At 44.7% G+C, this 27580-nt stretch overlaps 1 protein-coding gene across 1 annotated transcript in view; it reads left to right on the forward strand.

Moving 5' to 3' along the window:
• AHCYL1 (adenosylhomocysteinase like 1) overlaps positions 1–27580 on the forward strand; it is a 319577-nt gene that overhangs the window by 136467 nt on the left and 155530 nt on the right. The window contains exons 2-3 of the mRNA XM_078644788.1: positions 21755–21863; positions 21942–22085. Of these exons, the coding sequence (XP_078500914.1) occupies positions 21755–21863; positions 21942–22085 (253 nt within the window). The remainder of the gene's footprint in view (positions 1–21754; positions 21864–21941; positions 22086–27580) is intronic.

Genomic DNA, 27580 nt, shown 5'->3' on the forward strand with positions numbered 1-27580 from the left:
ATTTGATGCAGATCTTTCACACAGTGAAGTGGATCAGTTGTTTTATAGGGGAGTTTCATGAACGCGAGCTCATTGTCCCTTTTTTGTTTTTTGTAGATTGTGCCCTAGTTGATTTTGATTCGTTGAAATTTGATTAAAATTAGAGTGGCGATGTGCTAGGTGCACAAATTCAGAAAGATCAAAACCACAAACTGACTTGTGGAATGATGCGATGGTAGGGTGCTAGAGTCTTATAATTTGCTGGCGGCTGTGTTGCTATTTGTTTCATGATGGCTAGCTACTGTTATGGCATAGGCCTGTGTAGTCTGTGACTTCTCGGCCGGTGACTGAAAGCCAATTCTTCATTTACTGCTGTAGTCTGTGCACATCTGAATTCCAATGATCTTCTGCTCAGAGGTGGGTGGCAAATTAGTGTCTTCTTCCAAGATTGTTTGCTAATTTTGAAAAGCTGTAGAGTTTGTTGGTTTGTTGAAATAGAGCATGCTGGGCTGAATTTCGGTAGCCTGCATGACCTTTTACTGAGTAATCTGAATGTCATTTATTGAGACAAGACCGTTGGAGATTACTTTCTTTGGCGTACTTTCAATAGTTTGACAACCCAATTTAAGTTTGATTATTAAGGGGGGAGTGGAGAAGTCTCCTTGTTTAAAGATTGGGCACAAGATTGTTGAAGTATTTGTTGCCCGTGTTTCACCATTTCTTGACATTGGGCCGACTTCTTTTATTTAATTTCCCACGCTTCTTACTTTATGTATGTGTGACAATCACAGGGGGGTTTTGTCCAAAGAACTGAGTGACTCCGCTTGAGCCTTGTCATTCGAGGCCAAGATTGTGATCACTACAGGGTCTTCGTTCCGTGGGATATTGACGTTGAAAGGTGAGTTGGGCATCGCTGGGTGTGGAGGAGACAAGTAGATTGTGGAAAAGTAAATTTTGCCATGTTCTGTGTCCCTACGTGTCATCCATCATATGTTATGTGTGCATGATTAAATATGCATATGTACTCCCCATGTCTGATTAATGACGCAATTATAGTTGTGTCCACCTCTGGTATGTCATTTCCCAGTCCTCATGAGTAATATGAGTATCAGGCCTATGCAAAGCTACGTTGCCACGTTTCTCAGTGTGCACGTTATTTCATTATAAAGTCCCCGTTTCTAGGCCTCAACAGGGCCCGGACACCAGATTCAGCTCCTGTCTCCTGAAGCCTCGCTGAGGAGTGATACAGCCCCCACCTGTATCCTCGACCCTTCACTTACTTCCTGCCTCGCAGTGCCCGGTACAGCTTGGCTCTGCCTCTGAGTCTGCCAAGAATATGTTATAGTTCCAGTTATCAGTTCAGCCCTCCTTTTCTGCATTCCTAAGCTACTGAACTGCATCAATAGTTTCCGTCATTGTCTAGCCTTCACGTCTCCACGTTTAGAGAAATACTGCATTTAATGGTCATTTCATATTCTTCATCACGCACTACATGTAGAATAATGCATGGTCCAGTCTTAGAATCAAGTTAGCCTTTCCCCTCCTGACTTCTAGTTTATATCAACATGTTCTCTAAACATCAGATACTAGATAGGGTTTAGGTACATGTCGCCCCGACCCTCCAGACTTCAGTCTCTGCTCCTAGCACAGAGTTCATAGCCCCAGCTTCTCCTAGTGATACGTCATTGCCAGTTTGCGCGCACCACTAGGTTAGAGGTCCCGGCTCCTCAGGTAGCCCCCTCCATGGTTTCCGCCCCATTCATGACATATTCTGTTACGTCTGCACCACATGTCTATGTATACGCCCAGTTACACCTACTTTTACCCTTATCTTTCGCGACTGCTACGCGTCACACCTTCTGCTCCACCCACTGCTACGCCTACTGCAATGTAATGCTATGTGTTTGCGTTATGTATATATGCTCATGTATTGTTATTGAAAGTCAGCGCGCTCATCCCAGATCCAGCCCCAGCAGCTGCTGGGCCCTGTCATCCTATTCCCATGCAGGTTGTCCTGTTCCTGTCCTTATGCTGTATTAAACCTGCAAAACTCCTACTACCTCGAATCTTGACTCTTATTTATTGAGCTATCTGTTATGATATATGTCTAGTCAAAAATAGGGTATTATTTATTTATTTACCACATAATGGCGCCCGAATAGGGACTTGCCCTTTCCCCACGCGTCGGTGAAGCCACGCCGACCCCCTGACCCTCTGCAGTCGTGACGGAACTCTTCTGCGCAGTGGCAGATATTTCTGCTCAAGTATCCCTCAGGCCCACGGAGGAGACGGAGGAGGCGGTCCAGCATCCAGACGAGACGGTGGAGGAACGCGGCGAGTCCCGACCAGAGCCCAAGCCGAGAGTCCAAGGTCCGAGGTATCCGGAGGTCCACCCGTAACTGAAGTCCGAAGTCCGAAGTTCGTCGTCCGTCGTCGTAGCAGTCCAGTCCAGTCTGAGGCCTTCCGTTCTTGCTGCCCGGTGAGTACCGTTACTGGGGTGGTATCTAGACAGGGTCAATTAAATTGACTCTGGTCTGTGGGTTGGTGGTACACAGTCCCACAAACGAAGTGTCCACTTCGGTGGATGCGGGTCCTGACGTGTCTCTTTAAGAGACCGGTAAGTTTCGTACTGTTTCAGCAGTGCATCTAGTTTCTGTTCTAGTCAGTTCTGTTCTCGAGAAATTTCAAGTGTTCTGTTCGCAATATTTCCAGGTAGTATTCTGTTCGAACTGTTATTTTAAATGTTTTTCATGTATTTTAATGTCGTGGTATGAATGGAGAATAAGTATCGTGTTTATTGTGTATTGTATTGTGTCTAGATTACAGTTCAGTCATGCCCATATTTTCCAAGTTACGTCAGTTAAAAACTAGAAAGGGTCTGCTGGAAGCAGCAGTTCCCGTCCCGCCCAGGGACAGTCCAGGTCACTTTATGTATCAGAAACATGGCATAAGCGCCATATTGTATCTAGATTTATGGGTAGAGTATACCAAACAGTTAGAAGAAAAGTATAGATGGCCCGTATCAGGTACATGGGATGCCGAATGCATCATGCGAGTAGAAGAAGCATTATGGAAAAAGAAAGCCAGACAGTCACAGAAAGATGCCATCGAGTTATGGCGCAAAGAAGCTCATAAAAGAACCGAAAAAGAAATCAGAAAGTCAGAACTAAGTAGAGAATCCCAAGAACGAGCCCAAGAAAGGGAATTAATCGAGATAGGTGAACAAGTCAAAGCCGAACAGTCAGACAGACAGAGGCATGCCCTTATTAAGGGTATGTACCCTCTTCTTGCCGAGGGCTTGCCAAAAGCGACCCCAGAGGCATCCAGTAATTTCCCGCCACCACTAGTTCCGACCAAGCTACGTCACAAACCGACCGCAGCTGATATTTTTATTTCGTCCTATTTGGACGACACAGTCCCTGAATATGCAAATCCTGTCCGCGCTCGGCCAGTCCCTGTAAATCAGGTAATTCCTACTCCCCCAGACACCGGGGTGCCCTTAACAGCCCCCCCGGGTCAGCCCGCCATACAAGTCCAGCCCACGTTACAATTACCCACCATGCCAGGACGAAAAGCATCAGTCGACGATTCTAGTTTAGGGGCCGCAGGAGGAGGTCTTCCTCAAACCCCGCCGCCATACAAGCGTTTATCAGCACTCGAATTACATGCTCAAGCATCACAGCGTACTCCTAAAAGTAATAAGTCTGTTGCAGAGATCAGGCAAACCCTTGGCGAATGTGTCTATGACCCAGTTCCAGGCGAGTTTAATATGGTTTTATATTCCGTACGCGTAAGGAGAGTGACCGAGTATCTAGTCACCCTGCCGAATATGAAAGAAGATCTAGACAGAATATATCGTTTCATCCGTACAGGGGATGATCCAGAAAGTATTAGGGATGCCATGTCTCAAAGGAAAGCTGAGATCCAGCGTATGATATTAAAGTTTTTAATTAACTGTCTAATAAGAGAACAAGATTACCCGTCTAAAGATCCGGAAGAAATGAAAACTCTGACAAAGTGGAGTGATAATATAGCCGAAGGAAAGCACAATACCATTGGTGCCATGGAAAGTATGTACAAGAAAATCCGTAGAGAGATAATAAAGATACACGAACAGCGTAAAGCAGCACAAGTAAGCGAGAAAGAAAGTACCTCTGATCCTGAAGAAGAAGACGATGAGAATACCGCCAGAATAGCGTATGTAGGAAAACCTAGATTTCCAGATCGCCATTTACGTCTAGAACACAAGTCAATTTCCCATCATTCAGCACCAGAACAAGGTTCCCTAGAACAAGTATTCCAAGCTACCGATCACATTCTGAAATCACGAATCGGTTATAGTGAGTTAAGTACTATGCACGAACAAGAAATAGTTCGGTCAGCAGTCCGATGGATTACTGATTCTACCACTTTTCCAGACGAAATAGTGGCACAAATGTTTCTGAAAATGCCCCCAGCCGAGCAGCGACTGGTGGGTATGTATATGATTCAGCACCTCATTACTCTGTATGAGGGTCAGCACTCTGATCCAGGTCCGTTACACGATATCCTGAACGAGTTACTCCAGTATAGATGGAGAGGTCTAGGTACCGATTTAATTAGTATCATTCTAGAACAGCGTCACAAATATAGAACGTTTCTGAACCCGCATTTTGTTCATGTCTCACCCCCAGAAAGTAAACCATTTTACATGGAAAGACAGAACCCGTTACGAGAAGTGCATCCAGTCAAGTCAGAGGACGGTGAAATGCAACGAGTGTTTGTTTACACCCCGATTACAAAGATGGAACTCCTCGAGATGAAGAAATTAATTCCCTGTCATGACAAAGATCCAGCAGGGTTCCATAGAGAATTAAAAGACATGCTCCGTATGGGAGAATACACTTACCCAGATATTATTAAAATGTTAAAGGTCCTGTTGCCCGCCGGGGTGTATGAAAAGCTCAAAGAAAAAGAATGGGAGGTGGGAGAGAAAAAGATAGATTGGGCAGTCCTAGAAGCAGAAGATAAGATACGTGTACCAGGTACTGGTCTAGGAGAGAAATGTAAAGAATTACCAGAATTATTGATTCAAGTTTTACCCAGATTATTGACAACGAAAAAAGAAGACTGGGATGCAATCTCAGCCTGTAAACAGAAGCAAGACGAGGATATTAGTGATTTTTATTCTAGATTTGAAAAATGCTTTAGTATCAACAGTGGTCTCAAGACAAGTAGTGAGTCGTACCCTCACCTTTTCGTTACTAAATTAGTCGAGAATTCAAGTCCACCAATTAAAAACCGAGTTCTGAAAGTCGAAAGTACCTGGCAAGCTAATACTCCGTCCCAGATGCTCCAGATGCTCCAGTATCACCAGAATAGAATCAGAGAAGAACAAGAACACGAAAGAAAACGTATGAAAGACACAAAAATGAAAGTACTAGTTGCACAATCTGTTCCTCAAGACAGTCAGAAGAGGGGTCCGAATCAAGCCAGTCATCCTGCAGCACCCGTTAAAGGGAACTGCAATTATTGTAAACAGCCAGGTCATTTTATAAACGAGTGTACAGTTCTGAAACATAACATAGCTACTGGTAAGACTAAAGAAAGACCACGTCCGCCTAGACAAGAGCAAGTTTCACAGACTCCTCAGTCACAGAATGCACAACAGACAGTTACAGCTCCGCAGCCTATTGCTGCAACACAGCACGTTACATCGCAGATGTACCAGTATGCACAGTCTGAGTATCCAGAGTACCAGCAGTATTCATGAAACAGCCTAGAGAGGGAGGTAGGCTTGCCTCTCATCGAGATACCTGTAGATCAAGAAGGTCCCTATGTTCACAGTCAAGTATTAGGGAAAGACAGAAAGTTTTTGATTGATACAGGGGCAAGTAGGACCACAATTAGTCACGCCGAAGTTCCAGGGGCTCCGCTCTCAGGCTCAAGAAATGTTTCCCTTGGATTTTCAGGAAAACCTATCGTAAATGAGATTTCAAAGCCAGTTACTCTAGAAGTAGGTCCATTGTCCCGTACTACTGATCTGTTACTTACTAAATCATGTCCAGAAAATCTGTTAGGCATTAAGACATTGAAAGAGTTAGGTGCAGTTATATGCTGTTCCCCAGAGGGAATACGATTGTTCCTACGTGACTTCAAGGGTCACTATGTATTGCGAGATTTTGATTCGAGACTGTCTAATGTTCCACAGCATCTATGGGCGCAAGGTCCAACTGATGTAGGTTACATGCAAATCACACCCTATCGTGTGACTCTCAAACCAGGTGTAGTGTTACCACGAATCAGGCAGTATAGATTGCCACCTGAGGCTGTAGCAGCCTTATCCAAAATTATAGACGAGCTCATGGCTCAAGGAGTAGTTGTAGAAACTGACTCCAATGTATGTAATTCTCCGATCATTCCAGTCATGAAACGTACTGATCCAAATGCACCCCCAGTATATCGATTAGTGATCGACCTACGAGAGCTTAATAAATGTATTATTCCTCAGTACCCAGTTGTCCCAGACATCTCTTCCCTATTAACAGCCATTGATTCCGAAGCCACGTTCTTTACAGTAATCGACCTCAAGAATGCATTTTTTAGTGTTCCAATTCATCCAGACAGCCAGTTCCTTTTCGGATTCTGTTTAAATGGAAGGAGCTATATGTTCACACGCGCTCCTCAAGGTTTCACAGAAAGTCCTAGTATTTACAGTCAAGCACTTAAGAGACAACTAGACAACATTCACATGCCAACTGACACTGCCCTGCTCCAGTATGTCGATGATCTACTGATCACAGCCCGTTCTGAACGTGACTGCGAGCGAGCATCCCTTACAGTTTTGTATTTCCTAGCCGAGATGGGGCACAAGGTGTCCCCTTCGAAGCTTCAATTCTGTGTCCAGCAAGTGGTATACTTAGGACACTTGCTGTCCAAGAGGGGTAGGCAGTTGACACCAGACCGTATCCAGTTAATAGCGAGTCTTCCTCAGCCCAAGACCCAGAAGGAGGTACGTGCTTTTATCGGCCTTACTTCTTACTGTAGACAATGGATTCCTCAGTATGCATTTCTAGCCAAGCCACTGATACAGTTAACGACACAGGAGGCAGCCGTATCGACTGTTCTCCCTTGGACATCCGAACATACACTTAGTTTCAACGAGTTAAAGAAAGCTTTATGCCAAGCTCCAGTTCTAGCTACACCGAACTACAGTAAGCCTTTTACACTTTTCGTCACAGAACGCGAAGGTACAGCATTATCTGTTCTCACACAAGATCAAGCAGGACAAAACAAGCCCTGTGCTTATTTTTCTAGCACATTAGATCCTGTAGCCCAGGCTCTGCCTGCGTGCCTCAAGTCAGTTGCAGCCACAGCACTAGCTATCAGACAAAGTGATTCCATAGTCTTAGGACATACCTTGACAGTACAAGTTCCACACTCCGTGGAAGTTCTTTTAAACCGAACACAGACTCAGCACTTGACAATTGCACGTTTAACAGGTTATGAATTGACACTGTTCCAGCCACACATAGAAATCAGACGCTGCAACATTTTAAATCCTGCTACACTGTTACCATCAGTTAATCCAAATCCTGACCCACATGACTGTGTGGAAGTAGTTAACATTACGACAAAGCCAAGACAAGATCTGACAGATATTCCGTTACCAGACCCCGACCTGACACTTTATGTGGATGGTTCATGTATGAGAACTAGTACAGGAGAACTAGTCGCCGCGTATGCAGTGACTACTGACACCGAAGTTATTGAAACACACCGTATTGATACCCTGTCCGCTCAAGCAGCAGAGCTAGTTGCTCTGACACAAGCCTGTAAACACGCCAAGAACTTGAAAGTTAATGTTTACACAGATTCACGCTACGCATTCGGAGTTGTACACGACTTCGGAGTGCTCTGGCAGGAAAGAGGTTTCATGACTTCTCATGGAACCAAGATTCAGCATGGTCTCCTTATTCAAGCTCTGTTAGATGCAATACACTTGCCGACATCCATTGCTATTATGAAATGCAAAGCACATACGAAAGTTACTGACATTATTTCTCAAGGTAATGATCTAGCAGACCGCACAGCCAAGCTTACAGCACAGACTCCAGACATTCAAGTTAATCCGACACAGACACACACTCCAGATCCGATTACATGTATGACAGTTAAGGACCCTACTCAAGATGTCATAGATATCCAGTTACATGCTACTCCCGATGAAATCAAGAAATGGTCTGAACAAGGAGGGGTCCAGACAGATCAAGGATGGTTAACGAAGGGTAGAGCCACATGGTTTCTCCCCGACTCTATGGTTCAAGTCATCATTAATACCGCACATAGTCCAGCACATTTAGGAGAAAAAGCTATGTTAGACAGTATCCAGAACATTTGGTTCAACAAGCATTTACGAGCTGCAGCCAAGCAGAAAGTCCGTACCTGTATGATATGCTGTCAGTTCAATCCAGGTAAAAGTGTCCCGGTGGAACAAGGTGGTTTCCAGCCCCCTGACCACCCTTTTGAAGTCCTCCAGATGGATTATATTCAGATGGAGCGATGTCGAGGTTTCAAGTATGTCCTTGTAGTTGTATGCGCTTTGTCCAGGTGGACAGAAGCATATCCAGTCCCAGATTACACAGCCGCGACCACTGCCAAGCAGTTGGTTCGTGAATTCTTCCCCCGTTATGGACTCCCTAGAGTCGTATATTCTGATAACGGCCAGCCATTCTCCTCAGAATTAATGAAGCACGTTTCCCTTTTGCTAGGGTACCAGTGGAAGTTCCATTGTGTACGCCATCCTGAAGCAGCCGGTCTCGTTGAGAGACATAACCAGACCCTGAAAATCCGAATCGCCAAAGTATGTAAAGAAAAAGGTGTGGACTGGCTAGTAGCTCTGCCAGTCGCTTTATTTTATATGCGCATGGTCGCACATTCCAGATCAGGTCTGTCCCCGTATGAGGTCGTTTTCGGCCGCCCCCCTAACATGTGGGGTACTCCTAGACCCCGAAGTATTACTGATGTTTCATGTAATATGCTGACAGATTACCTAGCTTCCTTGATGTCTGCCCTCAACTCATGTCGTTCACAGGTTGCTGCCGCATTTCCAGACAATACCGAGGTGGCACCGCATGAAATCGTTCCAGGTTCAATGGTCCTCGTACGTAACTTTGACAGATCAAGTCCGCTGGAGCCTCGTTGGAAAGAGCCCCGACAGGTCCTCCTCACCACCCGTACAGCCGTGAAATTGGAAGGACGCCGCGGCTGGATACACCTTTCGCACGTCAAGAAATTCTACGGATTAAAGCCGGTCTCCAAGAACATTTCCCAGGATTTAAAAACTTGTCAAAACATTGTTCCTAAGGACTGTCCCGCAAATGACATTGACACAACCCCTCCCCTGTTAGAGAAAACTCCGCAGCAGGAGTATAAGCAAAAGCTACGGTCTAGTAAATTAAGTCAGCCAGTTTGATTGTCTAAGTCCTCCCCTAGGTGAAACGGTTAGACTGTTTCTGACATGTATAAAATAGACCCCCATAGTGAGAGAGTTAGTCAAAACTCAATCCGATGTATCGTTTTTCTAAGTTTCATATTATTTCTCAGCCTTTTGACTTCCTGCACTAGTTACGCATTTTTTCTGTGTTTTTCAGTTCTTCATGTAAATAAGTCTGCTAATGTTACAGTAGAGCACACGTTTAGTGATCTGCCTCCTCATGAATATTCCTACCGCCTCGCTATGCGTAATAACTCCTTTATCCGTATGTTACATTACTCACACCAGACCAGCAATGCCACTAATTGTTGGGTATGTGGTCGACTTCCCCCTTTCCAGACACCGAAGGGAGTTCTGCCACTCTTTCCTTATCCATTTTCACATAATGGTTCGTGTGGGGCATGGTCCACGTTAACGTCATCCTCAACAGATATGTCTTTTCTTAACAGCACATGTTTCCCAGACAAGCAAGGTCTCCCCCACAGAACAGGTTTAGATCTAGAAAATGAAGTGTATAATTTAGGTAATTATTCGTCGAATTTTATGGTCCTGAATGTTCAGTCTGATACTACTCCAGACTTACCTGCTATTTCAGTACTACCAGTCAAAGGCGAATTATGTGTCCGAAATAAGGGTTCTGTACATGTAGGACATAGTGATTGTACTACTATTGTCAAGTATAGTGACAGTGGGAAATCTATTTTTAAAGCTTCACGTCATTCTTATTTTGTTTGTGGTCGAACTGCATATGTTCGTCTGCCCCTCGATTGGGAGGGAACCTGTTACATTGCCTTCCTACTGCCACCTGTTTTTCTAGCCCCACCTGACTACCATAGGAATTCCTACCTAGTACATACTAGACACAAGAGAAATCTCCCGATTGTCGACTATACTGAAACTGCTGCAGAGCAATTCATTGATATTGATAAAGGTGTTTTCCCTTATTTAGGTACAGTTGTAAATAGTAAGCTAATTCGTAGGATAACAAGAACCCTTGAAGCTGTAGTTGATGAGACTGCCTCCGCTCTAGGTAACTTAACCGAAGAGCAATCCTTTATGAGAATTGTCGTTTTACAGAATCGTCTCGTCCTTGACGTCATACTGGCCGATAGGGGCGGGGCCTGTAGAGTCATCGGATCTAGTTGCTGCATTTTCATTCCAAATAACGTGCCGTCTGTTTATTCAGCTATAACCAGACTCCATAAAATTGCCCATCTGATACACCAAGATCCAGGCACCTGGACATGGTCCGGTTGGTTCTGGAATATAATTTCTGCATGGGGATGGAAAGTCTTGTCCTTTCTAGGTATCGCAGTAGCGATCATATTCAGCTGCTGCCTCTGTATACAATGTGGCCCTGCGATTTGCGGCATGTGTGCTACCTCTTGTATTCCTAGTCCCAAGCCCCGTTCTAAATCCCGTTCCAGGATAATTCGAGACGAGCAAATGGTACTGTATGAAATGATAGATGGTATCATGAATATTGATGTTTCCTGATGGAAACGTAGTGACAAGGAGGGAATGTGGAAAAGTAAATTTTGCCATGTTCTGTGTCCCTACGTGTCATCCATCATATGTTATGTGTGCATGATTAAATATGCATATGTACTCCCCATGTCTGATTAATGACGCAATTATAGTTGTGTCCACCTCTGGTATGTCATTTCCCAGTCCTCATGAGTAATATGAGTATCAGGCCTATGCAAAGCTACGTTGCCACGTTTCTCAGTGTGCACGTTATTTCATTATAAAGTCCCCGTTTCTAGGCCTCAACAGGGCCCGGACACCAGATTCAGCTCCTGTCTCCTGAAGCCTCGCTGAGGAGTGATACAGCCCCCACCTGTATCCTCGACCCTTCACTTACTTCCTGCCTCGCAGTGCCCGGTACAGCTTGGCTCTGCCTCTGAGTCTGCCAAGAATATGTTATAGTTCCAGTTATCAGTTCAGCCCTCCTTCTCTGCATTCCTAAGCTACTGAACTGCATCAATAGTTTCCGTCATTGTCTAGCCTTCACGTCTCCACGTTTAGAGAAATACTGCATTTAATGGTCATTTCATATTCTTCATCACGCACTACATGTAGAATAATGCATGGTCCAGTCTTAGAATCAAGTTAGCCTTTCCCCTCCTGACTTCTAGTTTATATCAACATGTTCTCTAAACATCAGATACTAGATAGGGTTTAGGTACATGTCGCCCCGACCCTCCAGACTTCAGTCTCTGCTCCTAGCACAGAGTTCATAGCCCCAGCTTCTCCTAGTGATACGTCATTGCCAGTTTGCGCGCACCACTAGGTTAGAGGTCCCGGCTCCTCAGGTAGCCCCCTCCATGGTTTCCGCCCCATTCATGACATATTCTGTTACGTCTGCACCACATGTCTATGTATACGCCCAGTTACACCTACTTTTACCCTTATCTTTCGCGACTGCTACGCGTCACACCTTCTGCTCCACCCACTGCTACGCCTACTGCAATGTAATGCTATGTGTTTGCGTTATGTATATATGCTCATGTATTGTTATTGAAAGTCAGCGCGCTCATCCCAGATCCAGCCCCAGCAGCTGCTGGGCCCTGTCATCCTATTCCCATGCAGGTTGTCCTGTTCCTGTCCTTATGCTGTATTAAACCTGCAAAACTCCTACTACCTCGAATCTTGACTCTTATTTATTGAGCTATCTGTTATGATATATGTCTAGTCAAAAATAGGGTATTATTTATTTATTTACCACAAGATGGTGAATTTCTGCACACAAAGTGATTGTGTTCATTTGGTGTGAGTGTATTTATGGTGGTATTTGTTTTTCCAGTCTATGTTTTGCAGGTGTTTGCTATTTGAAAAGCTCCTAAAAAATATTTGGGTTCCTCTGTAGTAGTATGGCACTACATTGAGATGTATGATATCGCCCTATAGAAGAATCACACCCAGTGCCTACCTCCACTTCATCATGGGAAATACATAGCTAATATTCTTATTTCTGCATCTACGTATACTATACTTACCTTTCGATGTAGTGGTTAGCTCGACGTATTTGAGGTACTGTTTTATTCATACGATTTAGTGGGGGAGCACCATCTCTGTTCCCTCTAATTGTCTGTCAATTTCTTTTTAAATGTTTACAATGCTTAGCTAGTCAACAACAATCCATGCTCCTTGTTGCACAGCCTCTTCTTCATTAGATTATACTGTTCTTCTAGTTGGTTAATTCAGCCCTAATCTCCTTGGTGGCCATATTGCACGTCAAGCAAAACCACTAATGTCTTATATTACTTAATGATTTGTTTGTTGTGGTTGCTGTCGGCATTGTTGTGGTTGCTGTCGGCATTGCGTATCATTTCATTTTTCTTAGCATTCTTTAGTCACTTGCCCTTTATTAATCTTTGCTTTATCGATTTTCCTCCAATTTATTTATTCAGTCTTATTGTATCTCTTAGGCTAGCTCCTCCTATGCCCACTGTTCTGGTGTCCCTAGGGCTCAGTGAATCAACTGCCTTTCACTACTTACATATCTTCTTCAGAACTTTATTTCGGCCATTACAGCTTGTTTCCGGTCCAGGGAAGGCATGGCTTGGCAGTTCGGGCTGGACTGTTCCCATGAGGCACAGGGTCAGACTGATTTGCATATAGCCATGTCTGAACTGGGGTGGCAGAGTGGGCTAAAGAACGGTGATGGATCAAACCCAGATCTTTTGATTGGATGTGAGTGTTTGATTGGTTCAGATGCTCCGTCCATCACCACCCCCTTTTGTACCGCTTTGCCCGCCATAAGTGTGGCAGGGTATGCTCAGACGTGAGTCCCTTGCTCTCTTTGCCACTGGATTCAAGCAAGCCGGGCTGAAGACGGCTGGAATGCCAGAAACCGGTCCTCGGAAGCTTGTTTCCGGTCCAGGGAAGGCATGGCTTGGCAGTTTGGGCTGGACTGTTCCCATGAGGCACAGGGTCAGACTGATTTGCATATAGCCATGTCTGAACTGGGGTGGCAGAGTGGGCTAAAGAACGGTGATGGATCAAACCCAGATCTTCTGACTGGGTGTGAGTGTTTGATTGGTTCAGATGCTCCGTCCATCACCACCCCCTTTTGTACCGCGTTACAGCCATAAAAGCACATTTAAATTTACAACATATTAAAATTCAGTCAAGAAAAAAGTACAAGATCACAAAGAACACTAGTTAATATACATAGCAATATAAAAAATCACCCATTGGGAAGTAAAACATATGAAAATCGTCATTATGGAAAATTTGATCTATTAAAACATACATAAAAAATATAATTTAAACTAAGAATATTTAAAAAAAAAGATGATTCACATCCAAAGTTTTTAAAACGCCCAGGAACGAAATAACAGCCAGTTAGCAGGTACTACTATTTCTCGCATGAATTAATCAGCAAATGCCTACACTTACAGGCTTAGTTTTTACAGAGTCCAGAATCACAAGAAATGAGTAGGATCTGGTATTACTTATTGTCATATCAATTTTTGAGTAAATGCCTTCGTTTACACCACATAGCAAATAGAAATTTTGAAATTGCAACAACATAAACCAGATTAGTATCGAATTTTAGAATCCTATAAAATTCTATGTAATTTCTAATACCCAGGTTTCTGCAGAGTTGAATAACCCACTTAGACCTAGCCTGCTTATATGCCAAGCAGAAGAACAATACATTAAATACTGTTTCTTCCTCCACTAGGCACTCAGGACAAAGGCGAGGGGTAGCGCCTGCCCACTTATTAGTTGAAGCGGGAGCGCCCCATATCTAAATTACGAAAACAACTTCTTTGGTAATGGCGGTTGTTGAAACCAACACCGGCTTCAAGTGTGTATAAAGATCTTGGGCATAGTAGGTCGCTGTACAAGTGTAGAGGAAGGATTGTAAACTGTATTTGTAACTGTACCCTCCTGGATCCAAGGACAGTTAAGTTAGTAAGGCGGCTCCTGTGCCGTGACGAGCAGCGGCGAAGTACGTCAGTGTATTCGTCCTAATTTTCAGTTAAATTAGGACGAATACACGGACGTCCTTCGCCGCTGCTCGGCATGGCACAGGAGCCGCCTTACTATCTGAACTGTTCCTGGATCCAGGAGGGTACAGTTGTTTGACAGTACAAATACGGTTTACAATCCTTCATCTACACTTGTACAGCAACCTAATACGCCCAAGATTTTATACTCACTTGAAGCCCTGATGAAGTCCACACCTGTTGGACGAAACGCGCTGGCTGTTTGGCTGTTGTTTTTAATGAACAAGAATAAAGATCGACTTTTGTAATCTCCACAGTGGATGAACTAAATAATTTTTCTGTGTTGGTGGTGCTCTCCAAATTTGTGCTTAATTTGTGGTTGGTCTTGGAGACTGCACCTTGGAAATGGCGGGAGCAGTGGGGGTGCACACCGTTTGAGCTGCAAGGCTCATAAGTTTGAAATCTTGGGGATTTTGCTGTGGGGACATGCGTCACAATCACACAGGGTGTACTTGTACTGCTTGATATTTTAATTTTGTGAATGTAATGTTAAAACATGCAGTTGATGATGGGCCGATTGATCACAGCGGACCTCGTGGGTCCCAGCTGAGAAGCCCAGTACCTTCATGGTTGAAGTGGCCCTCACAGCACTGAGAACCCCCTCTTTCTTCAAAAGGTGCAGCGCTGAGCCATGCAAGATTACTCAGGGTGATTGGGAACACCTGCAGTCACGCTGGTCTTATTCCTGTGGCATCAGCGCGGCCTCCGTAGCCACATCGTCAATGGAAAGGCTGGTTGCTGCAGCAACGCGGATGCGGCGTCAAAAGGGTTTCCCTCAGTTTGGTGGCGATTCTCCTTGGCGAGTGTGGCTCTGGGACGTACAGGCTGCTTTGGGTGCACATGAAACGTTGAACCCGCACTGAGCTTGATGAAAGCGATGAAAGAGGAAGCACTCAGGATGTGCTGGGCTTTAAGGAAATACCAATCCAGGCATGGTCAATCGCGGCTCGTAGTCATGGTGCACTGCCGCCTGATTCACAAGTGACAGAGTCCCACAGCAGCAGTGTGTAGGCGAAATCTTTAATGGCCCTGAGATTTCAGAGAACAGTGGGCAAGACAACAAGCCCTAGGAGTCACTTTGGCCCTAATTCTTGGTCCTTTATTAGTGCAGAGGCCAGCAGAGCAGCTCAGCTCAGCAAAGCAGGGAAGCAGTTCCTCAGAACAATAAGATTTAGCAGAGTGACAATCCTTCAGCATAGCAGCCCTTACTCCAACAGAGGTCATTCCAGGTAAGAACGGCCAGAGCCCTAGTACTTATACTCAAAAGTGCCTTTGATGTAGGGGGTGACTTCAAATGAACTCTCTGAAGTACAGAAGGATCCCTTTCAGCCCAGCCCTGGCTCCAGACTACCAGTAGGGGGTAAATCAGCCCTTTGTGTGAGAGCAGGACACAGCCTATTCTGATGTAAGTGTGAGCCACCTCCCCCCCTCTCAGCCCAGGAAGGGTATCAGTATGTAGATGAATGTAGTTACATCTCCTGTTAGACCCAGCCCTTCCTGTGTTGTGGCTGTCAAGAGGAAAGGCACAGTGTAGCTGTCTCCCAGCCCAGACATATATATGAGACAGGATGTAAGGCACACAGAGCAAAGTTAAGAGCAGAGAAATATCCACTTTCTAAAAGTGCCATTTCTAAAATGGTAGTGTTAAATCCAACTTTACCATCAAAGAGGATTTATCACCACCATTTCTTAGATATTAAACATGAAGTAGCTACTCCTTTCCAATCAGGAATAACAGCTTAAATGGTGTTTTAAGGAATCCTCAATGCTGGTTTTTGGAAGGAGTAGGCCTCACAGTATTGAAAAACGACGTTTTTCTTTTGCAGATTTATACAGCGCGAACTCTATCCGAAGGTATTGGAGCACTTTACATGAACACCAGTTACGTTACACAAGGACACATTCATTTAAAAAAAAAAATTCAGTTAGTGGTTTGTCACTGCCAGAACATGTAAAACTTAAAATTGCATATCCTGCCTTTTAGTTTCACAGCACACTGCCCCAGCGTCACTTAGGGCCTACCTTAGGGAGGACTTGTGTGTAGTACAATGGGGGTTTAAGGCCTGGAAAGTGGTTTTAAATGCCAAGCCGAAGTGGCAGTAAATTGCACATACAGGCCCTGCAATGGCAGGCCTGAGACAGGTTTGAAAGGCTACTTGTGTAAGTGGCACAACCACTGCTGCAGGCCCACTAGTAGTATTTAGATTACAGGCCCTAGGTATATGGAATACCCTTTTACAAGGGATTTACAGGTTACCTAAAGATGCCAATAAGGTATACACCAGTGTCAATTTGTTTAGGGGAGAAGCACATGCCCTTTTGCTCTGGCTAGCCGTGGTAAGGTACTCAGAGTCCTAATGCCAACAGAAAGACTCAGCAAAAATAGGAGGCAAAAGGCAAAAAGTTTAGGTTAGATCTAACACTTGGTATTCCTTGATTTCCCTGAGTATGTGCCATACAACTTACCTTAAATCTTCCTCCAGTCTCACATAGTTCACGGGTTTTCATTTGCTGCCTTTTTCATTTTTGGCTTTGATTTTGTGTTATTTGTTTTGTTTTAATGTATGTATGCTCAATTTCTCACTAAACTTCTCTGAACCAGCTTTGTATTGTCTTATTCAGTCTATTTCTTATACCCGTCTCGTTCGAACTCCCCCCACATTGCAACCTTTTCAATTCTGCTCTTTTCCCGTCAACCCCACAGTTTGGAAATTACCCCCTCTAGCTGTATATTTCCCTGTAGCTTGCCATTTTCTTAATAGTGGATAGGTGGCTGTAGTATTAATTCAGTTTGTATTACATTTTACTTATTTTTGTACTGAGAGATTTAGTGTGCATAGCACTTTGGCTTAAGTACTCAATATATAATATTCCAGTTGCTGATGCCCCCTCATTTGGCTGCAAAGCCCACACCTGACTGGTTGCAGAGCCCACCCCTGACCTATTGGCAAGCCCGCATTTGGCTGGGTACATATCCCACCCCTGAGTGTCAGCAGGGAGACCCCTACCTGTTTGCAGAGCCCATCTCGGACTAGTTACAGAGCTGACATTTCTTTGGTTACACACCTCACCTCTGCTCGGTTATTGAATCAATTCACAGAGCTTCTCCCTGGCCGGTTGTAGAACTGACCCATGGCCGGTTGTAGAGCAATTTCATGACCTGTTGCAGAACCTGCATTCGGCTGGTTACAGAGCTGACCCCTGTCTTGTTACAGACCCCAAACCTCTGCCTGGTTACAGACCCAAACCTCTGCCTGGTTACAGACCCAAACCTCTGCCTGGTTACAGAGCTAAACTCTGCCTGGTTACAGACCCCACACCTCTGCCTGGTTACAGACCCAAACCTCTGCCTGGTTACAGACCCCAAACCTCTGCCTGGTTACAGAGCTAAACTCTGCCTGGTTACAGACCCCAAACCTCTGTCTGGTTACAGACCCAAACCTCTGCCTGGTTACAGACCCCAAACCTCTGCCTGGTTACAGACCCCAAACATCTGCCAGGTTACAGACCCCAAACATCTGCCAGGTTACAGACCCCAGCCTCTGCCTGGTTACAGACCCCAAACATCTGCCAGGTTACAGACCCCAGCCTCTGCCTGGTTACAGAACCCCAAACCTTTGTCTGGTTACAGACCCCCAAACCTCTGTCTGGTTACAGACCCCAACCTCTGCCTGGTTACAGAACCACAAACTTTTGTCTGGTTACAGACCCCCAAACTTCTGTCTGGTTACAGAACCCCAACGTCTGCCTGGTTACAGACCCCATCCTCTGCCTGGTTACAGACCCCATCCTCTGCCTGGTTACAGACCCCATCCTCTGCCTGGTTACAGACCCCCATCCTCTGCCTGGTTACAGACCCCATCCTCTGCCTGGTTACAGACCCCAGTGACGGAGCCTGTTTCTGACCGGTTGTAGAGGCTACACCTCACCAGCTTAAGAGCCCTCCCACCTCTGGGTGGTTACAGAGCCTGCCCCTGACTGGTTGCAGAGTCCACCTCTGGTTAGTTATGCAGCCCACCTCCGACCAATTACAGTGCCTACGCCTGCGCGGTTGCTGAGCTCCCCTTAAGAGGTCGCAGAACCCTGACAGTATGCACACCCAAAACCAGATTAATTGCAACCCCCAGCCCTGCCTGGCTCCAAAGCCCTGCCCTGGGCGATTGCAGATTTCACCCCATATTGGTTGCAGAGCACTCACCGGACAGGTTACAGCGTTCACCGCGGGTGGATTACAGGCCCACTGTGGATTGTTACAGATCCACTCCTGAGCAGTCGGAGGACCCTCTTTGACGGGGTTACAGGGCTCTCCTCGTGATTATTTCCGGACTTTTCCCCCGGTGCCCCAATATCGTAGAGAGGATTTACAGTCACATGCATCAAATCTTTTTGCGATCGCAAACAGTGCGAATCGCAAAAATCGGCCGTTTGCGATCGCAAAATCAGCTTTTGGGATGCATGAAGGGTGAAGACCCTCGCAATTTGAGAATTCGCAAATATTTGCGAATTCTCAAATTGTGATTGCATTTAAGGAATCGCGTTTTGCAATTCCTTAAATGCAATGCATGAAAGTTTAAAAAATAGCGATTTCGCAATTAGGGGGAGCAAATTACCATGAGGTTGAACCTCATGGTAATTTGTGAAAACTTTGAAAAATGCACTTTTGTGCATTTTTCAAAGTTTCATGTTGTGCACACACATGCCCTTTGTGCACAGATTGATTTCAGGGGTGCAATAGGGTTTCCTTTGGACACCCCTGCACCCTTGAAATCGCATTCTCAATTTGCGATTCGCTAATTGCTAATCGCAAATTGAGAATGTCTTCCCATTCATTCCTATGGGCCTAGGCCCATAGGAATGAATAGGGAGGTATTCCTTAATTAAGTCGCAATTAAGGAATGTTTAGAAATCGCAAAATTTTCAGCGATTTCTTCATGCATAGGCATTTTGCGATTTCTTAATTGCGATTTCTTAAAAATCGCAATTAAGAAATCGCAAAAGCCAACAATGATGCATGTGCCTGTTAGTGCCTTATAAAAGATACTGGCTTGTTGCGCTATTAGAAGGGTGTTTTTCTCTTTCTTTCCAGCCAAGAGCATGGGAAAGGTGCAGGAAGGGTCTGGGTGCCCCACAGAATGTGTGCAGAGTGAGGCAGCCAGGCATGCTCTTGTGTAATCCACCCTCGGACAGTAAGCTGCTGCAGAGGACTCATTCGAGGGCTTTCTGTGCACAGTTCAGATGAGCTCTGTTAATGCCAAAGCAGGGATTACGTCGCCTAATCCCTGGCTTCCCATTTTAGTCACAGATATTTTCCTTGCATTTGAGGACATTTGTAAGGATAGCAAGCGGAAATGATGTTTCTGGGCTCTGTGGGGCTCCCTGGGTCTAGTGTGCAGTGGAGATGGAGGCGGCGAGAAGCCCTTGAGAGCATTAGCCCATAGGTAAGGAAGGGACCCTGCAGCTCCGAGGCCTGAGCAGAAGCTACCCCGAAGACCCGGGATACCCCTGCCGTGCTCGGAGGCTGGTGTCCAAGGCTGACTGCCCCATGCCATGCCGTCCCTGGGCAGGGTTAGATCCTGGAGGGCCAGTACTGGTCACATCTGCCACAAGGTGATGTCACTAGACCGCAGCAGACCGTCTGTGTGATTCCGAAAAGGACCCTGGTTTATTTCCAAGGTTGGGGAGTTTCACCTGATTCAAGAAAGCGGCGTAGGGTGGCGGAGATCCAGAGGTGACACCCCTCCTAAGACAGCAGGGCAGACCTGTGAGCGATGGTACACATTCCTCCAGGATGGACAGATGAGGCGTGGTCTTTATTTAAGGTACAGGTCTGGATGAACAGATGGGATGTTGTGGGCAAATATATCTTTCAGTGGACACGGTATGCACTGCTAGTATTTATTTACCAAATTCCTTTGGCTGGACGAATGAGCCACTGTGAGTATTAATGGCACATGCTTCTTTGGAGTGAAGAATGAAACACTTCAGTGTTTTGGTACATGCTGCTACAAGATGGACCGCTTAGCACCATATATATGTATGATATTGTAGGAGTAAACACGAGCCACTGTCAGTATGTATCGCACACGTCCCTTTGATTGGCCGTATGAGGCACTGTGAGTATTTCTGTTACGTGGGTCTCTGGGAAGATATGTAGGCACTGTAGGTATTCACGGTACTTTTGCCTTTGAGTATACCCACACGTCCATGCCTATGTCACTGTCTGTATGTATAGTGCATGCTTCTTTGTGATTGACAACTCAATACTTGTTATATGTGTTGTTCATACGTTCGATAGGAACATGTGGCGCCCAATCAGTGTTTAGGATACATATATATTTTAACGGGCACGTGAGGCACTGCTTGTATTTGACACATGTTGCTGTAGGATGAACATGTGGTGCACATGTTCCTTAGAATGAACCCAAGAGGAGCTGTCAGTTCTTGAGGTACATGTTCCTTAGAACATATATGATAAATGTGTGTGAGGAAGGTACTGACAGGTGAGAGTTTGAAGCCTGACATGAGCCTTAACGTGCTTTAGTTGAGCTACTAAGATTACCACCAAAGTCCAGTTTTCCGCAACCAGGAAGGAGTGCAAACAAACCTCCTTGAAGTACTCGTAAAGTAGCGGAGACTCGGCATGGTACCCAACTCTGCAAATGGGGTTCAGGGATGCAACAATTATACATCGTACCTCAACGCAGTAAAGAGCTGATGTGCAAACGGGTCAGACTAGGATGTCGATTACAATGATAAATCTCGATTTACTAGTTACCTCTAAAAGGTCAGAGGTGAATATGGGAGAAATCTCAATAAATATGAATCACCATTTCATCAATATTCCATTCGAAGTATCAAAAGTAACTTGAGCGGAATAAAAATGCTCTTCACAATTTTCATTTAACAGTTAAAAAGGCTAAAAGGGAAATCAAGGAAGGTAATCTAAACATCAAGCCACAGTGCCCATCTGCCAGACACTGACTGTGATACTCACTCACCTACTGTAGTAGTATGGGCGTGAAGGATTCTCATGGCTACTTTGTCCTTTAACGGCTTCATGCCACATGTTCTGTAGTGCTAAGCTGGCTCCTAACAGCTTCTTGGCTCACTGCACTGAGCCCTGTCTGAATAGTTCAAAGGTCTGAACCTTCTCTTGACTGCCCCACAGGGACCACGAACTTTCACATACTCAGAAATTCCCTTGACTTCCTTTTAAGATTATCCCTCTCTGGCCTTGGTCCATATCACTGGTACATGATCCTTTCTTTGGTTCCTACAGATCCAGTTTGCTGATGACATGCAGGAGTTCACCCGTTTCCCCACAAAGAGTGGTCGCAGGTCTTTGTCCCGTTCGATTTCACAGTCTTCGACGGATAGCTATGGCTCCGGTATGTATCCTCCATGAGTCTTTGCCTCTTTTTCTATATTGACACCTCTTTGATTTGTACATTTCGCCTCGTTTTCAGCGGCCTCCTATACAGATAGTTCAGACGATGAGGTCTCACCGCGCGACAAACAGCAAACCAATTCCAAAGGAGGGAGTGACTTCTGTGTGAAGAATATTAAGCAGGCCGAGTTTGGGCGACGTGAGATTGAAATAGCTGAGCAAGGTAAGTCAGTCCTTCTGAGTGAGGTAAGCACACTTAAGACACTTATGTAACATTGCTTAGTGGGATGAATGTGACTTAGGGGATATAAAAAGATTCTGTAGAGTACGATAAATATTCCTCTTGAACTTCCAGGAAGATCTTGCAGGATGAGGTTCTCTCCTCTTTGGAGGGTCCGGTAGGGTGAGTTGGATACTGCTTTAGGGAAATGGAGAGGGGGATTCATAAAGCTTCTGTAGTGGGATGAGCATCCCTTTGGAGGTTCCAAGAGGCCCTGTAGTGTAAGGTGGGGGGATACAAGGGATTCTTTACCATGAGAGGAGCCGTCCTTGAAATTGGCTAAATGAGGTGATCTACCGATGTCCAGCTGAGCACAGTGAGCCCACATCCAGTGGTTCCAGGAAGGCTTTGAGAAAGGGGTTGAGCACCATTCAAGAGCATCTTAGAGGTCTCCATGGTGCAGGTGAGCATCCAGGGTAAGGTTCAAGTAGATCTTGAGGAGTGAACTCTTCTTCTGTGGATCCAGTGATGGGTCTGTTTGGTCGAGGTGAGCACACCTTCCCTTCTCTAGTTTGGGATCTTCCTCATACACATAAGAAATAGAATTATTGAACAACTTCACCCCCATGATGGGGTTTCAGGAACCCTCACAACCTCTCTCTACGCATAGTCCCCTAATGAAGCATTTCACTGAAACCTTGACTGTTTGTTTATTCCTGCTTACAGCAGATAATTCTTTTGCGCACAACAATAGACTTTGAGAAAGTATCTTAAAATCAGGAACAATCAAACTAGTAAGACACAAGAAACAAGGCACTAAAATGTACGAGGTGATGAACACAACAAAGATGGAAGCCCAAGTGTTGCAAAAGTAAAGGTCTGCCTTCAGCTCTTTGGCTGTCAGATTCAATCTGATAGTGGCGATTTTTGATTCCAAAACTTTTACTCCATATTCTGTGCTTAATTTTTTCATTGTAGTTGTGTCCTCTCCTTAATCTGTATCACATTGTCACTGTTAAGCTGTTTCACAGACTCAGCACATTGTAGTCACCTTTTATTATGAACTTCATGGTAGCTCGTCCTCCACTGCTCCATAAAGGAATGGCTGCCATTTATGTTCTGGACGAGTGGCGTCCATCTTAGGCATGTTGACTGGTCCATAGAGGACGCTGCAGCTCTTTCCTGTAGCCATTGGCACATATACAGCTGCCCTCTTATCAGAGAACCATCCTCTGCTGTGAACCATTACACACAGCCCTGAAAACTCAAGGACATGGTGGCACAACCCTGGAAAAGCAGTATCCTTGGGGTAATAGAGTTCCGCAGTGCAGTGTTCAGCCATTAACAGACGGTAGAGGTGGAAGTTCCAAAGGTAATGGGGGGAATCATGCCAACAGTTGTTTATTGTGAGACATTGTATGATGCAAGCCTTATCAAGACAGTTGCGTCATACAGAAACACTACTGGTGTGATGAAGTTAAGAAGACAGAGTCAACATTTGTGCTGGAGGCTCGGTCTTTTGCTATAAGCAGAGTTTGTCGGTTAACCATGCATCCATGGCATTACCGTTGAAAAACCTGTGCTAGTTTCTTTCCTATTTATGATACAAAGTGTGACCTGTTGCCAGGAAGTAAAGTGTGACCTGTTGCCAGGAAGTAAAGTGTGACCTGTTGCCAGGAAGTGCAGACAAGTGCAGCTCCTTACTGATTTTCTGTTTTACTTTAGTGAACATCTATGCTCCTCACGTGACTGTGGCAAACAGCCCAGGGTGCATCTCGGAACATTTTGTTTATTGAGCTGATTAGAAATAGTGCTTGATCTTTGTGGTAAAGTGAGGAAATAATGGGACTCCAACTCAGGTAAGTCACGAAAGGAACACTTTATTCACGTCAGGCTCCCAAGCTCCAGCATTAACAAATTAACAAAACTGTCACTCGAGAACATTATCCTGTCCTACGTTCTTAGCCCGAACCAGGAAGAACCAATGAGGATAAGAACAAGGGATGGCTGGTGGGAATAACATGGAAATAGATAAATGAAATAGGCAAACGTCCACATATAATGGTACAGAATGTGACACTACTGCTTTCTTTAACAAAGAAACATTCATTATTCATCATACCATTATACAAAATATTCCTAGAAGGTATTCTAAATCTAGGTGCATCTTAATCCTGTCCACCAAATTAGATTAATCTGAGTCAGAATTGGGACCACTGCCATGTGAAGAACCTGAGGAATTAACATCATCATCAGGACAACATATTGCAGCATTCTTATTTACTTCAGATAAGTACAAATGTTTGTTAGATTGGTCGCCAATCATACCAACATAAATTGCATCATTACCAGAATTATTGCAGAAAACATTGTTACATGGATGTTGGAGTTTACTGTGTCTTACCAGCTTTACACTTTGCCATTCTCCTAAAACTAACATTTGCCATCCTGGGTGATGACACTTCCATTGTTCACTTTGACCACTTTGACTGGTTTGGAAAATGTACTCTTGCCTGTGTTCACTCAGTGTCCCAAACAAATTTCGACTCAAGCACCCACTGAAATGTCATATGGCGTGACTCTGTAGTTTGTCATACCATTCTTTTGACCTGTTCAGCAACTCTGTCCCTCTCAATATCCATATTTGTTCCACTCTCCATTTGCCCTACCTGAAATTTTGTTTTAAACCACCAATGGCAAATAGATGACGTGGGTTGCCTTCTTTTCATTAAAACAAAAGGTGAACCACCAGTCACTGAGTGAAGTGTAATTCGTAATGACCATAATATATCCCAGAATGGTAGAACGAAAGGTATTCCTCCAGACATGGCCAAATAGACACTTCCTTTGAGATTTCTATTGAATTGTTCCACCAAACCGTTGCATTGGGGTTCATACACTGCTGCGCATATATGTTCTATGTTGGGGGTGCTTAGGAATTTAGTCATTTCAGCCGATAAAAATTGAGCACCATTATCTGTAACCAATTTTTCAGGAAACCCTTCTCTACTGAAAACCTCCATTAGAAATTCTAGCATCACCGCATGTCACTTGGAGTGGTAATCGATCAGCACAGTGGCGAATTGAAGGTTATATGGTAAAGACTTTAAAGGACACACAATGTCCAAACCCACCTTCTGCCATGTGAAATCTAGCCACTGTATTGGCTGCATGGGAGGAATGTGGGTGTTACAGTTGTTGGTAAATCAAAGAAAAGGCCCCTAGTGGGAGTGGGGGACTCCCCGGGAATTAAAGATGTCCGATTGAAGTGTGTCTGATCCCAAGAAGGAACCAGAGTAACCTCTCCCACGTGACTCCCCTGCGACTGGGAGTCACAGAGGTGAGACTGCATTGCCCGTTCTTTTGTCCAGGTTTTCCCTACAGTGGTCGGGTCCCTCCCCTTCGCCTATGAAGTAGTGCCTCCCCACCTTTGAGGTGGAGACATTTCTCTGGTTCTTTCTTGGGATCAGACACACTTCAATCGGACATCCCTGATTCCCGGGTAGTCCCCCCGATCCCACTAGGGGCCTTTTCTTTTCCTTTTGTTTATAACGGTCCTGAAGAACTGCCGCCCGTCGATTGGGCTCCAATGGCACGAAACATGTTGACCACGCACACATAAGCTAACCTGGTACCTTAGGACCTCGAGATAGCACCACTGTTTTTACTTAGTCCTGGGCCCATATTAAATTAAAAGTCTCTGGGTTCCAGTTACTATTTTAAGCAACCTTTTACACACCACTACTCACTGCAGTTTGCCCACGTGCACCCACCGAATACGGCGTCCTCAGATCTGAAGAACTCCGCCAAAGAAGCCATCAGGCCCGTCAGACATTGCAGCACCGGTCGGACAAGGAGCGCCCTATGATGAAGCATGACACTCTAACGTGTGTGAAGACATTACGATGCGAAATTCAGATCTTCCAGCGACGTGATTCTCGGCCAGGTAGTAACCCCCTGTGCACCGCCTGAATAGAGGAACAATCTCCTTCTTGTGTTATACAGGTGTTCCAGTTTTTGCCAGAAGCCGCATATATTTCACAATTGCGTACCAAATAACCAGCTTCAGCATACAAAATCAGACCCCCAATACAAACTGTGTGCTAAACTCTTTAGAGCTGACAAGCTCATGTCTCCTTTATGACTCATCTTCAGCAAAAAACTGTGGAGTATTTTAAGTGGCACACACTTGTTATTGTGAAACAAAAACTCTGTTCACCGAAAACGCAAATGCTATTTGTACGAAAGAGTCAAGTGATCCTTCAAAATGCTTACTCAAAGGCCACCCTTCACTCAAGTATTTTTTAACCAGCTTCAATTCGCTATCATTTTTATATTTAGTCATTCAATTTCTCTTATCCATCTCCAGTCCATTGTTCACACACACATCAAACATATTTGCTAGTACATCGTAATCTTCGTTTGCCACATCATCCTCACTTTCTTTATGACACACGATAATCTAGGCAAACAATCTGCTATTTGGTTCTTCCGACTTGGCACATATATAGTGTTGAAATTATATTCTTGAAGTTTAGAACTCAATCTCGATGTGCCAGCTGTTGAATTCCTCCCACCGCCCTGAAACAAAATGGAGATCAGTGGCTTGTGGTCAGTCTGGATAGTATCCGGTTACCCCACACAGTGTCGAAAATTATCAGTAGCCCACACACAAGCTAATAGTTCCTGTTTGATGATGGAATATTTGCATTCAGATTTATTTAATACTCTAGATGTGCAGACAACCACCCATTCTGAACTTCCTGATCTCTGGGATAACATAGCCCCAAGCACATAAGTGCTAGCATCTACAGAAATTAAACATCTGCTCCCATTGGAAAATGGTTGTAAGGCAGGAGCATTTATAATATGGGTCTTGACAATGTCAAAGGGATGCTTTTGCTCTGGACCCCACTCAAATTCACATCCTTTCCAAAGCAACCTTCTCAGTGGTTCCACCACTGATGCGACGTTAGGAACAAACCTCTGTAGTACTAGCTCAACCTTATAAATGACATGAGTTTGTCCTTGTCCCAGGTGCATTCTTAATGACATCAACAAGTCTTTACTTGGGAAATATGTATTTGGGAGATATGGTATGGCCCAAACTGTTGACTTGTGATTCAAACAGTTTACATTTTTCCAAACTTAGCACCAAACCTTTCATTGGACAGTCTCTTGCACACTTCCATCAGGATCTCGGAATATTCCTCTTCACCCTTGAAGAACACCAAAATATCATCTTGGAAACATCTTACATGTTCTTCCATGTCTCTACAAATGTGGAACATTACTTTCTGGATGACCCCAGAAGTGTATGCCAGTTTGAAAGGCATCCTTTTAAACTGGAATATGCTAAAAAGTGTAACAAAAAAAGGTAAAAGGTTTGGCAGCATTTGTCACCTCAACTTGGTGGCATACATTTCGAGGTCAAATGTGGAGAAGACCGAAGCGCCATTTAATATTGCCAAATAATCATTGATTTTCGTCAAAAGATA

The sequence above is a fragment of the Lissotriton helveticus genome, chromosome 5_1, assembly GCF_964261635.1.
Source record: "Lissotriton helveticus chromosome 5_1, aLisHel1.1, whole genome shotgun sequence".
Lineage (NCBI taxonomy): Eukaryota > Metazoa > Chordata > Amphibia > Caudata > Salamandridae > Lissotriton > Lissotriton helveticus.